This window comes from Accipiter gentilis, chromosome 18 (genome assembly GCF_929443795.1).
Source record: "Accipiter gentilis chromosome 18, bAccGen1.1, whole genome shotgun sequence".
Classification (NCBI taxonomy): Eukaryota; Metazoa; Chordata; class Aves; order Accipitriformes; family Accipitridae; genus Astur; species Astur gentilis.
Window position 1 is genome coordinate 1,104,903 of NC_064897.1, and position 14,590 is coordinate 1,119,492.

At 40.7% G+C, this 14,590-nt stretch overlaps 1 protein-coding gene across 1 annotated transcript in view; it reads left to right on the top strand.

The window, feature by feature from the left end:
* MPPED1 (metallophosphoesterase domain containing 1) overlaps positions 1 to 14,384 on the top strand; it is a 64,577-nt gene extending 50,193 nt beyond the window's left edge. The window contains exons 5-7 of the mRNA XM_049821731.1: positions 3,164 to 3,279; positions 7,947 to 8,060; positions 11,653 to 14,384. Coding sequence (XP_049677688.1) covers positions 3,164 to 3,279; positions 7,947 to 8,060; positions 11,653 to 11,771 — 349 coding nt within the window. The 3' untranslated portion in view covers positions 11,772 to 14,384. The remainder of the gene's footprint in view (positions 1 to 3,163; positions 3,280 to 7,946; positions 8,061 to 11,652) is intronic.
* The last annotated feature ends 206 nt before the right edge of the window (positions 14,385 to 14,590 follow it).

Here is a 14,590-nt window from a genome sequence, read left to right on the forward strand (position 1 = left end):
AAATCACACAAGTTGTAGCATTTCCCCTTCACAAAAGAACAGCTCCAGCACGCATAACTTACCAGCCCCGAGCACGCATAACTTACCAGCCCCGCGCTCGGGCGACGCGCTGCAGTCACCACAAAGGGAGGGAGGGACGGGGGGTGCTTCTTGTCTTAATAAGCAGATCATGCCTATTCATGAGGGAAAGCGGGTTTTTGGAGAAGTGGCCGAGTACAGGCTAACCCTAGTAGGGGCAGGCAGAGACTCTCACAGCTGCATGTGCCATTCGTGGTCTTTTGGATTTCAGCAGGATTAAGCTGACTTCTGGCGAGACCTGTGATGGTCGCAATTATTTCTCTTCATAAATGCCTCATTGTATCCTTAAAATAATGATTCCGTAGGTTTTTGACCTTTTCTTCTTGGGCAAATGTTGGTCTTTCCCCTCCCTCGGTGTCGTTCTCGGGGCGCGGAATGGCCACGGCCGGTTGTGCCGAGCCCGGCACACCTGCGGGGCGCGGGACGAGGGCACAATTCTGTCCATGCCCCGCAGCGACGGCTGGGAGCCGGGCCTGTACTCGCTTTATGAGTGTGATTTACTATGCCTACGCTTCCTTTGCCTCCTGTTTACCCTTGCAAATATTTTCTGTCGGTGAGATTTTGCTCCTGGAAAACTTGCTCCGGGCCTAAAGATGATTTGCCAAACAGTTGAATATTTTCCTCTTGGTGAGGAAAGATACTTGGCTGTAAGGTGTGGAATGCAATCCCGAGGCAGGAACAGATGGACGGTTTAGAAAAAGCCTAACCTCTGTGTATTTTTATAAGCCCTCCCCCTTCTGTAATATCTGGGCACCTCACAGACTTCAGTGTATTTGTTTTCAGGGCATTCCTGTGAGATAAAAACACTGCCATTGTGTCAATGGTGAGCTGAATGTGAAGACAGACCAGGGTTTGGTTCTGTGTGACAGTGTTACATGGTAGCGTCGCTGGTAGCGTACTGCAGAATAAGTCAGTAGCTGGAATCATAGAATCACAGAATCATCTGGGTTGGAAAAGACCCTTAAGATCATCAAGTTCAACCGTAAACCTAGCACTGCCAACTCCACCACTAAACCATGTCCCCAAGAGCCACGTCCACACGTCTTCTAAATACCTCCAGGGATGGTGACTCAACCACTTCCCGGGGCAGCCTGTTCCAACGCTTGACAACCCTTTCGGTGAAGAAATTTTTCCTAATATCCCATCTAAACCTCCCCTGGTGCATTTCCTCCTGTCCTATCGCTTGTTACTTGATAGGAGACTGACCGCCACCTCACTTTCAGGTAGCTGTAGGGAGCGGTAAGGTCTCCCCTCAGCCTCCTAACGAGACCATGAGTTGCTGCCCCAGCAGCAGGAAGGCAAGAAGTCCTGTACATGTGAGCCAGGTGCTCTTTGTTCTGTGAGGAAAGGCTGCTAGGAGTTGAACAGGTAACCAGGAAAGTGTGATTTCATATCCCTGATACAGGGATATGTCTTTTTTTTAGCCAGCCACCTTGGTCTGAGCAACCTGACTCGGAAGGTTTCAGCTTCACTGCTACTGGTATTAGCATCTCTTCTTCACACACCTTCTTCACCTGCCTCATCACAGCTTCTGGAGCCTGGGATATATTTCTGGTCCCAATGGCAGATGTACAAAGTTTCACCTTTTTTTTTTCTTCCCGTGGGACACCTGTTTATCCAGACCCTGGTTATCCAGGGTGTGTGACGAAGAACTCGGAGATGAGCTCTTGGCTGTGGACACAGAGAGCCTTTCAGTCATCTGTTCAGTATAGTCGAGGCTCTTTTGTCTATGAAAGAAAGGCAAGAAACCTTCTGCAAAGCCCCCTTCTTCTTTTCCTTTTACCAGAACTTTCTTTTCTTCCCTCGGGTAAGCCACATCCCTTTATATTTTAGCAAGCTCTCTATTTTTACAGCTGTTTTCAATAGGCATGTGCTTTACAGCATTCTGAAAGGAAAAGTAGAAAATATATCATCATGAAGACGTGCTAATTTTTGAAATGTTAGTCAAGCATCAGTAATGGAAGAGGATGAATAATAGCTTTATGGGCATTTTCTTTTGTCTTTGCCATACATGATGTAAAGTGGAGTTCAGAGAATTTGTTTGAAAGAATTCTTTCTGTCTTTTGATGTGGTGAAGGAGTGTAAAGCTTTCTTCAACAAAGTAACATCTCAAAGGGAGCTCTGGTTGATGTGTATGTATGTATAAACACTATGGCTGCAATTATCATAAACCTTATTAAATCACAGCAGCCTATTTGTTGTTCTCCAAATATGGATACGGCCAGAAGATGTCAGTCAAAAAATTATAAAAAAATTGCAACCTAAAACTAACCCCTCAATTTTATGACCTAGAATTAGAGCATAGTCTGCAAGACATAATTTACCGCTGTGATATAATTGCTGTGAAATACAGTTTTTTAATCAATGGGATAGCAAGATACGGATAAATTGTGTTCTGACTGGCAGTGTTACAGTCCTGCTGCTCCATGATGAGCTGCTCCATAAATATGTTTTAAAAAATGTAAATGCCTGTCTGATAAGAAATCCTGAATATGGAAAGTCTTACTTAAAAGCAAGTCAGCACACCAGAGGACAGAAGAAAATGATGTGTAAGAAAAGAAGCAGTATTCTTGTTCTGATGGGATGCTTCCAATTAGGGAAACAAAGCAGCATAAATAATGTCTCCGACTTTGGAGCAGGAGCAGTTGCTGTGCCAGGGTCTGTCCTTGCCCAGCTGGTCATAGGCTAAGGGCTGAACATGACGGGAGCCAATGTGAAAACAAATATCCACACCCAGGTGTCTGAGATAGGTGTTCTAGATGTTGTGGGAGTCCAGCATGCTAATCCACACAGGGAGATCTTGGTATCCAGGTCTTATAAGAGTTACTTTTCACCTTGTTAGAGGAATACTGTGAATATTTTACTGTATGCTGCCTACTGAAAGTGGTAAGGACTGCACTGATTTACCACACAAGTTAAATAACACTGCTGTATGGAAAGAGGATTTTACTGTGCACACAAAGAAGAAAATGAATGCTATTTGTGTCTCCAAATTCCATGTTAGTAGAGAGTCAATCTCCGTATTTTAATTAGATAACCAGTACATGGAAGTAGCACTGAAGACATTCTCCTCCTCTCTTGGCAGGCAACCTTGGTTTTATGGCTGGGGCTTTAATCTTCCACGAGGCCAAGCACTATTAGAGAAATGGAACCTTATTCCAGATGGAATAGATATTCTTATAACACATGGACCACCTCTCGGTAAGAAAATACTAGTGCTCTTAGCTGTGTATTTCAGATGGTTATACAGTAACTGATGGCTCTCCTTAGACAAAGTGCAATCCTGACTTAGAAAAGTCAAAAGTAACATCCGTACTGATTTCAGCAGCACCAGAACTTCTGCTCAGGTTTATGTTTCATGATTACCTATGTTTTATAGTAGGGAATTAAATAATGGCTTAAAAAATAAAGCCTTAACACATAAAGCCTTAATAAGCTTTATAAATAAGCAAAGTCTGTTTTTCCTATGTATCTGTCCACTCTGCCACCGGTGAAATTAGTAGATTTAAAGCATGGAGCCTGCTTGAAGAGAAAGGCAGGATTGGGATCTTATTTTTTTAGGACTGTCTGCCTCCCTCACTTGCAGTAGCATTCCCCCACCAACAAGTACCCAGAGGCTGTATTTTTCCTCATCATGCTGACTTGGTGCATCTTCTGCCTCACAAACCCAACACCCGACATTGTTTGCCTGTTCTTTGGACAGCATGGGTAAATTGCCTGTCTGTAATACATTCTGGCAACACTAACAGACCAACAAGAAATAGTTTCACTTTTGTGTTTTACAAATATTAATATAGATACAAAAGCCAGGAGAGACTTCTTGTGTTCCTAGATAATAGTGAAATTACAGAAATAATACAATCACAGAAACTTGTCCTGATTCAGTAAAGGCTTAAGGCTTTTAACATGTTTTTCAGTGTATTTAACATACAGCAAGCTATATTTAATGCATCTATGTGTTTAACTCTCACGGATTTAATAAATGGACACAAATGTTAAGCATGTACTTAAGTGTTCTGCTGAGTCTCACTGTGGAGGAGTGCTTTGTGTGAAATGAAGGCAGTTGGTTTCTTTAAACCTTTAGACTCCCCAATTTCCTGAAGCTAAAACCCTCTTGTCTTCAACCTTTTCTTCTCCTCTTTCAGAGCTTGGAGGAGAAAGTATCTAAAGGGTTTGTGTTTTGTTGTTTTCTTTAGAAAGACATGTTTGCATTCCACTGCTCGCTAATCCTGGGGGAAAGGGCTTCTTTGTGAGCAGGGTTTCTCACAGTAAGGGCATGTGTTCTGATACTTCAGCTAAGTGGAGTCTCATGCCATGCCGTAGACTGACTTTAATGTGGACCTGTATCGTAAAAGTGGATGGCAGAAATAATTGTTTAGGCTTTGAGATATCAGCGCCAAACGGTTAGTAGTGGGGATAATCCCTGTTAGGATCCAAGCCATGATGCTGAGTCTTTGATACAGTTTTATTTGTAAGTCATATTTAAAACTTTTTCAGAACCTTTTTCAGCACTTTTAAAGCTGTTTTTAAAACTGTCTGATCAGCTGTAAAGAAATCCAACCTTCAGCTGATCCAAAGAATATCCCTGTATCTAGCACTTGAAATCCGGTGCTGGGAAGTCGAGAGGGGTTCGCACCACCCAACTTCAGCCACCTTGCTAATTTATCCACCAGGCCTCTCCAGGCAGCCTCTGGGATCAGCGGAGGGAAGAGAACCTCTAGAGAGCACTGCAGAGCTGGCACTTAACAGACATGCTGTAATAATAAATTGAGTAGTAAATTTAATAATTGAAAAGTAATTTAATAATTGTAGTAATTCTGAGGAAGAGCTGACCATCTCCACTGGCTGTAATGCGATAACATGAATTCCCCCCATCTCCATGTCTCAGTGTTTGTTCTCTTTTTTTTGAATTCTTAAGCTTCAACCGTCCTCCACGGATTTTCTTTTTTAAAAGTTCCCATTTCTTTGTCTTTTTTCTTATTGATGCATTAATAGATGGCTCAGGCACAGAACCCTCTGCCTGAGGGCATCAGCTGTTGGTCTCCCTGACACCCATGGAAACAAATACTTGACGCTTCAAAAGAAGTTAACACTCTGCCTAACTTAGGGAACCTCCTTATTGTGTAGCTCTGTCCTCAGACATTTTGGTAGACAAGATCCTCCTTGACCTTCCCAGCCAGTTATTTTAACCAGAAAGCTGATTACTGTTCTGATCTTGGACAGCATCACTAGAGCCGTCCCTAATGATCCTAAATAGCAATCAGTGCAAATGCCTTTTTTTTCCTCCAGCATGGCTGCCTAAATTGTGTCCATCATCCATTTTCTGTGCTGCTTTCTCATTCCCTCAGTTCAAAAGAGCGCGCATCCTCCTAAACTAATTAATACTACATTATTAGATCTAAAATTGTCTGCATAGATGCAGAAGCACCATTAAGAGTTAATGGACTTCATGTTTCTAAGTCAGTTAGTCACGTAACAAAAATCTGAGTAATTTTTCTTTTCTGTTTTAGAGTAGTACTTTGGGATGAAACCAGGGCGGGGATACATAGGAGGTTCACACAGGATGAGAAAGCAAAGGTTAAAACAGCTAGCTATTATTGACCATTTTATTAGTAACCTGTTTATTATTAATGAAGATTTGCTATATAGTTCATAGCTTTTGAAATACGGTATTTATGATTATGGGATCAATACTAATGCTCATTTCTATATCAGTGTATTTTGTTACTTTTATGTATAATATAACTTTTTAAGTCTTTTACCTGCTTCCTAAAGATCTGCATTTATGATTCTTTTGTTTCTCTTTAAAAAGTTCACTTTTCTTGTCTTTGTTTGTTTTTAATTTAATTTCACCTTTAAGTCTTCATTTGTAGCTGTCTGCTTGATTGTCTATGACAAAGATTTATACTTTCCTGACAGCTGCAGAAACCTGTTTCAAGTAACCAAACATTAAAAAAACCCTAAGATGAACTCTAATTGTTAGCTAGGTGTAATCAATTATTCTTAGTTTGTGTAGTCAGGTGTACATAATAAGCTGCAAACATATGGGAAAGCTTCAGAAGGGTGATAATGCATGTAAACAAAAACATGTTCAACATAAATAATGCTTAATTTAATGGAGAAGTTAATTTTATGGATTTTTGTTTGTGAAGTTTTTGAAGTGGAAATACTTTTGGCTTTATGTTCACCACAGACATTTTGACAATTAACTGTTTCAAATCATTGAAGTAACAAAACCTATGGTTATAATGCATTTGCTCTGAAAAAAAGCATGACTGTATTCCAGAGCAGTTGCTGGCCTCACTTTGACATCTTAAATACTTATTATTTTCTACAGTGAATTTTGACCTGTGTTGGATACCAAGAGTGACTGGTAAAATCAGTTACCAGAACTGAGCATTGCTCTGCTCTTTCTGTAATTCAGTGGGCTTTTCTCTCTGGACATCCCTCCGACAGGAGCCAAGCATTATCTGAATGAATTAGGAGTCTATGGCCATTATCAGAACTTCCTCTTTCTGACACTTAGGATGCTGCATTCCCAACTAATTTCTGAAAATTGGACTTAGCTCTCTGAGTAACTGTGATACAAGGGCAAATTGTTACCATTTTCGTAAAACCCCACAGTATACTGAGCCTAGTTTTCAAGCACTGGCATCTAAACCAGTATTTCTCAATGTGTGAACCTACCCTGAAGCTGTAGCAAATCTGCGAGCTTTTCCGAGATCTCCAATACCACCGTTATGGTCTTTTAAGCCAATCGGTTAGCTGCTATTTAGGCATGCTTGAGTGGACGTCAAAAGTAAACATATGAAAACTAGGTCCAGACTTTATAGCTCTCTGGCTGACTACCGTTTTCTCAAAGGCATGCTGTTGCAGCAATCTAAGAGATACAAAGCTATGACAGGCACACAGGGGAGCACCAGACAACTAAAGAAAAACAGAAGGATTATATCTTTTAGGTTTCCAAACTTGAGCCTGATGAAGATGGCAGAACAATAGAAAGAAAACAAGAATGGTTGTTGCAAACCCTCTAATACAACAACATCCTTCTTATACTACTACTTTGAAAGAAACGTGAGACTTCAGTTGGCAGTAAGCTTCCCCCTGCAGTATGTTTTCAGACATATAAGCAAGTTGGTAATACATTCTTGTCTGTATTAATAAAACCCGCATATTTATACAAACTGTGGGCAAGTAAATATAGCACTTAGAAACATCTACTGCAGAAGGGCTGAGTTTCTCTTCCTGTCTGAGGTCCATAGATTTAGGCTAGTGGGGCTTGCTGTGTCATGAAGTGCTTAAACCAGTTTTGCTTGAGGATGTTGATTTTAGGCATGCTGTGGGTTCCTCACCTGGGTTCCACTACTGTAAGATTCAATGTGATAACAATATAGTTTTATAATTAGCAACACAGATTCCATTACATCAGTTAAAGTGTTCAATTTAAAAAAACAGATCCCAGAAGTAGATTTAAATACCTAAATGTTTATTTAGATTCTTTAGAGACACTTTGGACATACTTCTCTTTACACCTCACTCTCTTACAGGAAGAAGAATGGAAAAAGCATTGAGTTTTCCCATTAACAAGAATGTAAAAATGCTTTAATTGCAGTGGGTTTTTTTCCTTGAAAAACAACTGGCAAGAGTTCTCATAGTCCTTTTTCTTCAGATGAGCTTTTATGGTTTTCCTCAAGTATTTTTCCTTCCTTCCTCTTCTACTTACCAAGGCAAACACTGGTTTTTCCCTGTCAATTCTTCTATGGCTGCTTATGAAAAGCCATGAGACATGAAATCTCAGAACTGCTGTATAGCAGTACAGCTTTGTAGGTAGTCTGTCTTCTTTTAAAGTTTTCATTTCTTTTCCAAAGGTTTTCTAGACTGGGTTCCTAAGAAGATGCAACGGGTAGGATGTGTTGAGCTGCTGAACACCGTCCAGAGACGAATACAGCCAAGGCTTCATGTTTTTGGACATATCCATGAAGGTCAGAACACATTTCTTTCTATATATATTTAGAAACCACAAACACAGAACTTGTCTGGTTTAATTAGCATTTTGAAACTTGAATGTCTGAACTGAAGCACTTCTGGATTTCAGATGCTTACTTAGCTGCATATATGGAGATGAAATTGGCTGATACCCACTTTTCAATATTTGTACATCAGCTTCTTTCAGTTTCTGCATCTGTAAAACAGGGTGATGCCTCCTTCACAGAGGATTACTGTGAATTTTAAAATAAGAACATTGAGTCCAGTAGTTACAGAAAGTGACTAGGTATGAGGATTGATGGATTGTATTTCGCTCTGCTGAATCTCTGTGACTTAAGATAATTCATGTAAGCTATCTGTGTCTCAGTTTCTGTGTTTGTAAAATGGGTAAGAATGCTTTGAGGGGTGTTTCCAAGGCTTAATCTTCAAGATTTTACAATAAAGGTTGTCTCTCCCCATCATTGCTTATATGAAGTTGAAATCAAGAGGGATGTCACCACTGACTTGTGTAGAAGTTCAAGATATTTATTCATGTATTTATTTGCTTTGGCAGGGGAAATATTTTGTACCCAGAAAAAACAAAGCGGTTCTCTTGACTATTTGATTTTTAACTGGAGAAAAATGAGTTCCCTTCACATAAGTTAGTAAATGGTGACAAACATGCTCCACTGAAGTCAGTGACAGCAGTTCATCACCAGGCAAAGGGAAAGGTAGATGCTGTCTGCTATAGAAGTCTGTCCTGTTCACGTATGATGGCAGCAAGACTTCAAGCAGTGCCCCCACCAAAAGAAACCGCTGGGCTGTGCTGAAGTGTACCCATTGGCATGTAAGCATGTATTATCAGCTGCTTAGTCCTTGGCAGTGTTAACTAACTGGCAGGAAAAGGTGCTCCTCAACTGCCAGTTTTCTGCTTCTGGGACTGCTCCAGCCTTTGATGTAGGATCTCTGTGCGTCTCACCAGTGTAAAAATGAACAAATGGAGAAACTGGAGTAGCTGGCATTCAGGTACTTCTGTTTTTGTAAAGAGCCATTACTCTTCACAGAAATCCCATTCTGACTTGCTGCTGGGGGCTTTCACCCTGCTAAGTTAGAAGTGACATTGCTGAGAGGCGTGCTGGTGTGAAATTGGTGGAGAAGACGTTCAGATCATTATTTGACAGCTCAGGGATTAAGTTCATTCTCCTCTTGTGTCTCATCTGCGGTGACCTGTCAATGCCTAGTTAATGTCTAAAGTGCTGTTAAATCACAGAGTAAACAAACAATGCATAGGCAGTATTTTTTTCTAACTCTTTGCTGTTGGAGCAGTCTTTGAGATTCCGTACGAGAGAGCTGGTGAATACAGTTCAAACTCATTGTCTTTTCAGAAATTGTAAGCCAAGTGGTTTGCAGGGGATATAAGCAAACAGTTAGCAAGCCATGAAGCTTCAGGCAGGTAAACAAAATCACATCTGCTAAGACCAAGCCCAACTTTGGCTCCCAAGGGAAAAGAATGGCACCTCCACAGAATGGTAAATCCTGTGAATTAATACAGTTGGCAGAGTAGGTATCGGAAACAAGGTACTCTTCTTGTTAACTATCATAATTTAGAGAAAACAAATGGGGAACTGCATAGCCTGTTTTGCAGTGGGATGCTAAATCTCTGCAGAGGAGAATTCCCATTGCAGACAGCCTGTGCAAACGAAGCTGCTCTTTGTAGAGAGAATGCATGATTTGAACAGATGAGTTCTTCCCCTGACTGAGCATAGCTACATCTGCAGAACTCATTTACTGAACATCCGGGAGGAAGAGATGCTTAGAAGAGATGTTTCTTCCCTATTCCCCCTCTGCACTGCTGTCTGCCAAAAAATACCTCTACACATGGGCTTGCTGCTGATCGACCTATGGAAGTGACAAGCAGCATGGCAGGGATGCCGGCTAAAATCCTGGTTTGCCCATCACAGCCAGTACTTGGCTGAGGTCATGGCCAAAGAAACTCTGTTGGCAGTAGGGTAGGACTGAAAACTGTGGCATTAGGAATCTTCCAGCAAAAAGAGCGTATTAGCAAGCTGATTCTGTTCTCTCCAAATGTGTAGCCGAGGAGACGGAAAGTCCCAGCAGCAATGCTGACTGTCCTCCATGCAGTTTGTGTTTTATACAGAACAATTGTTCTGTGGCAAACAGCAAATGATTTAAAGAAATGTCTGTGACAGGAACCTGACAGACTTTTCTTCCCTCCCTAGTCCCTAATTATAGTGTGTTTTTTCCATGGGGAGTCTAGGAGGCCCTGCATTATTCAGGGTATTCTAAGGAACAAAAAAGAAAGGAATTTGGCTACTGTTTCTTTGTTTGTAAATTATGCAACTATCAATGCTTCTATAAGACACAAAATTGCACTCAGGAAAACTGTAGGATCCTAGGTACCTAGGATTTGAATAGCTGGAACTCAGCGTATGTAGCAATGAATACATTTCACTATTAACTTCATTAACGCTGAGACTGAATCTTAGTACAAATGCTTTTGACCAGGTAGTTTCCCCAAAGTCATATATTTCTGATTGTGAATGCATTTCTTCATATTGATCATAATGTTTCAGTGCAAGTTTCCAACATTAAGCTTTTAGTTTTGGTGTAATCAAGCTTATGTTTTTTCCTAGACATTCATGAAAAGATTTTTGACAATGGAGAGTGTGTCTACTTTTTCATAACACCAGGGCAGTTAAAGATTGCTTCTTGACTTTCTGAAACAGCATTTCACTGTATTCTACAGGCATTAGAGCTGGAAGTTTGATTTTCTGCAGGTTTAGCTCTGGAATTGTCTGGCTTGTCTGTCCAGTCAGACATGAGATGTATTTAAAGCTTTTTTGCCACTGGTGAGACATACAGAAGGGTGTTTTCTCCCATGGAAATGTTATGGTGTCTTAGGGCATAAATTCACCTTGGTCTGTCAGAGAACATATTAATAAAGCCATTTTTTCTCTACCTGGGCAGGCATTTTAGTGTCTTGCCATCAAATTTGGTGGAAATTGGTCAAGAAGTTCAAACACATAGGAAAAAGAGGTTCCTACTTAGACAAATCACACCCAGGTGCAGATGCACACGTACTTCCCTTATTCAAGCAATGCTTTTTCTTCATTGGTAGCTTAAAAGATACACAACACAGGACAGAAAAAAAGGTGGAAAGATGAAAATTGCACAAAGTTTGCTGCACTGATGACTGCAAACCTAAATGAGCAGAAGTGTGGTTTTTTCAATGCTGCAATGGCCTAAGCTCTATCTTCTCATCCTTTCCAAAACTGAGAAGGTTTTAAGAAAAAGCTTTGCAGAGAGAAATATCTGTCTTTCTAAGGAGGTTTGGTGAGCTGGCTGCCAGAGATTATAGCCACTAGCTAGCAAGGGTCCATTTTGCTTTTCTTACACAATTTAAAAAAATGGCAAAAAGTTCTGCTTATTAATTCAGGAGGCATTTATGTTTTGCATGAAGAGAATTTTTTAATTCATTCTGAGTAATAAATATGGCATTTATTGTTGTGTGATAAAGGTGAATAATTAAAAAAAAAAAGAAGGTAATAATGAATAATGAGAGTAACCAGAGATGTTCTTTCTTTGCAGGTTATGGTGTCATGGCTGATGGAACTACTACCTATGTGAATGCATCTGTGTGCACTGTGAATTACCAGCCACTGAATCCACCTATAGTTATTGACTTACCTACTCCAAGGAACACATGATTGTAATGAGGATTTAAAGTTGTACCCAACACATTAGCAACTTTATATTGCTGGCTGAGAATCCCAATAGGGAACCATTCAACAAAAAAGCAAAAACCTTCTTCTTTTTTCCCTGCTAGCTCTTCACAGATAAATTTTGAGTGACAAAAGTGGATGAGGAACAAAGACATTTTCGTGCCAGAAACAGATTAAAGACTTTAACATTTCACCATTAAAATATTTGTGAACACAGAAAAGTGAATGCATTCCACATATATATATACATATACATATATATATATCTCTCTCAAGTAGGGACTTTTGTATATACCGTACATTATATTGGACTTATTAAAAGAACAATGTCTTTCAAACGAGTGTTTCTTTAAGAAAGTTTGCAGTTTAAACTTAAGTGTTTAGACTAGGATTTCCTCATTTCAGATGTTTCCCAGTGAGCTCTTGGTAAAAGAAAAATGATGGTAAAGATGTTTTCCCTTAATTAACATGGCAAATATAAAAGATGGTGCACGAATGACCAGTCACAGGAGGAAGCCTATTGCTTCAAGTCCTCCAGGTCTAAGTCTTTGCATCTATTCAAAACCAATGCAATAGAGGCCCTAATTCACTGTACTGAAATGAAGTTTTACTACATCTGGCATTACAGATGGTAAGGGAAATGGTGCATATTGCTGGCATGCTGTAAACAGCTCAACATTCAAGAAGGGAGACTGTGTTAAGTGCAGTATAAACTCAGGAATTTGTAACCTGGCCTCGCCTGTGAAAAAAAAGGATGACATTTCCCTTAAAAAAACCCCAGACCACCACCCCCCCTCTGTGTTTTCATATGGTAAGGCGATATGCGATTGTATGTAAAAAGAGAAAAAAAAAACCACAAAAAAACCAGCCAATGTTCAGTAGTGGTATTTTCAATAAAACCCACTGAGACTAGTTGTTTAAAATCTGTTAATGGGACATGCAGCCAATGATTAGATTACCGGTTTGAATTTGGCCCCGGTCAGAAGTGATTAAATGTCATTATGATCATTTTGTCCTTGGGGAACGTTAGGGATGTTGAGGGGAAGGGGTCATCCCAAGGTGGAGTTTGAGCGTTCACTTTTGGGTAGCTATGTAGTAGCATAAGTGCGATGAGTAACAAGTACACCCCCATGGGTACAGAGCAGGGGTCACCTCACAGAACTTGTCATTGCTGTTTGCCCACTCATGGACACTGCTGAGAGAGGCCCAAGAGAAAATCATCAACCGAGTTGAAATCCATCTGTCATGTTGCATGTGATGCCAGGCAAAGTGGGGGACGTGTCAGGAGCTGGTTGGGATGGCCAACTGCCATGGTGCTGCCCGTGCGGCTTTCCTGCAGGTTAACAGAGAAGTTGGAGCTGCTGGGATTTCAGTCCCGTCCTAGGCAGAAACTTGAGAATTGATTACAAACCTACGGAAAAAAAAAAAAGTGCTTCAAATGTGCCCTACAAGAAATGGGTTTCTGCCTTGAGCTAATAAACATCTCCATGTGCAAATAGGAGCCTTCTTGCCTTGATGGAGATAATTTAACTGCTGTATTCTGCACGCGGACATCCTGAATTTGGGGCTCATGGCATCAAGACACTGATCTTGTTCACACACATTGAGCAGATTATTGCGCTGCCGATATGGGGTTGTTTGCGGGTCTGTGCATAGCCCGCATCTGCGCATAGCCCGCATCTGCATACATGCATTGGATCATTGCGTATGTTACTTTTTGCCTGATACATGGATGTAAATGTGAGCTTCATGTAGCAGCTGCGTGTACATTATATGCATACACAATTTAAAATACCTGTGTTGCAAACCCAGGCTCTGTCAGCCTCAACTCTAAGCAAGCCGGGCAGAAGCATTGCATTTCGCTGGCTTCCCCTGGCAGCAGCTCTTCCAGCTGCTGCTGGGAGCCGTGACATTCGAGCCCAGTCACTAACACATGCTGTGGACCACCAGAAACCACCGGACCACTAGGAAACATGACAAGTCACAGGTCTGTCATTTCTTGTAAGCTGTTGGGTGACTTGGGGTCTAAACTAATGTGCTGCTTTTTCCTGAAACGAAACCCTAAAGCGATCAGTGATGCCTGCAGCTGGTTTTTGGGTGAATAGTTCACAAGCACATGAGCAGTCCGCCTTGAATTCAGGTGGGGCCACTTTTGTCAAAACTAGTGGTGTAGAAATTGCAGGATCAGCTCCTAAATCAGCAAGGACTGAAATTCATAGTTGAATATGAATTCCCACCATCATTGGGAAGATGAGCAATAGTGTGTAGTTAGAATAAAAGTGTCTTAGCTAGTCACAATTCAAGGGGTTTGCAACAAATGTGACAGGAAATTGGCTGTTTGTTAAAGTCTGAAATGTTTACATTCGCTCACGGCACTTATTTAAGAGACTAAAATGTTAAAGTGAGGGAAGAGGTCCTTTTATTAGCCTCAGCAAAATTTCTATGTCGACCATAAACTATTCTCTTAAAAATAATTTTTCCTAAAGTATCTTCAAAATACTGTGTATTTTTATGTGGAAAGGATACGAAAGCAGCTCTTACTTCAAAAATATCATTTAAAGTACTTGGGGTATCAAAGCTTAAAGATTATTTAATCATTTTGGCATATCTTGATTGTTGTTGTAATTTTTGGTCAAGCATGTTAGACAAATAAAGTCTTAAAAAACCCAACAAACCACCAAAAAATAAGGCCTCTTTATCTCCACCTCATCCCTTCAGCTCCACGTGGGGAAGGCTGCCTGTCTTCTCCAGGTGTAGGAGCCAGGCTGCGGGACATGGACGTCGTTATCGCGAAGGATCGCGGC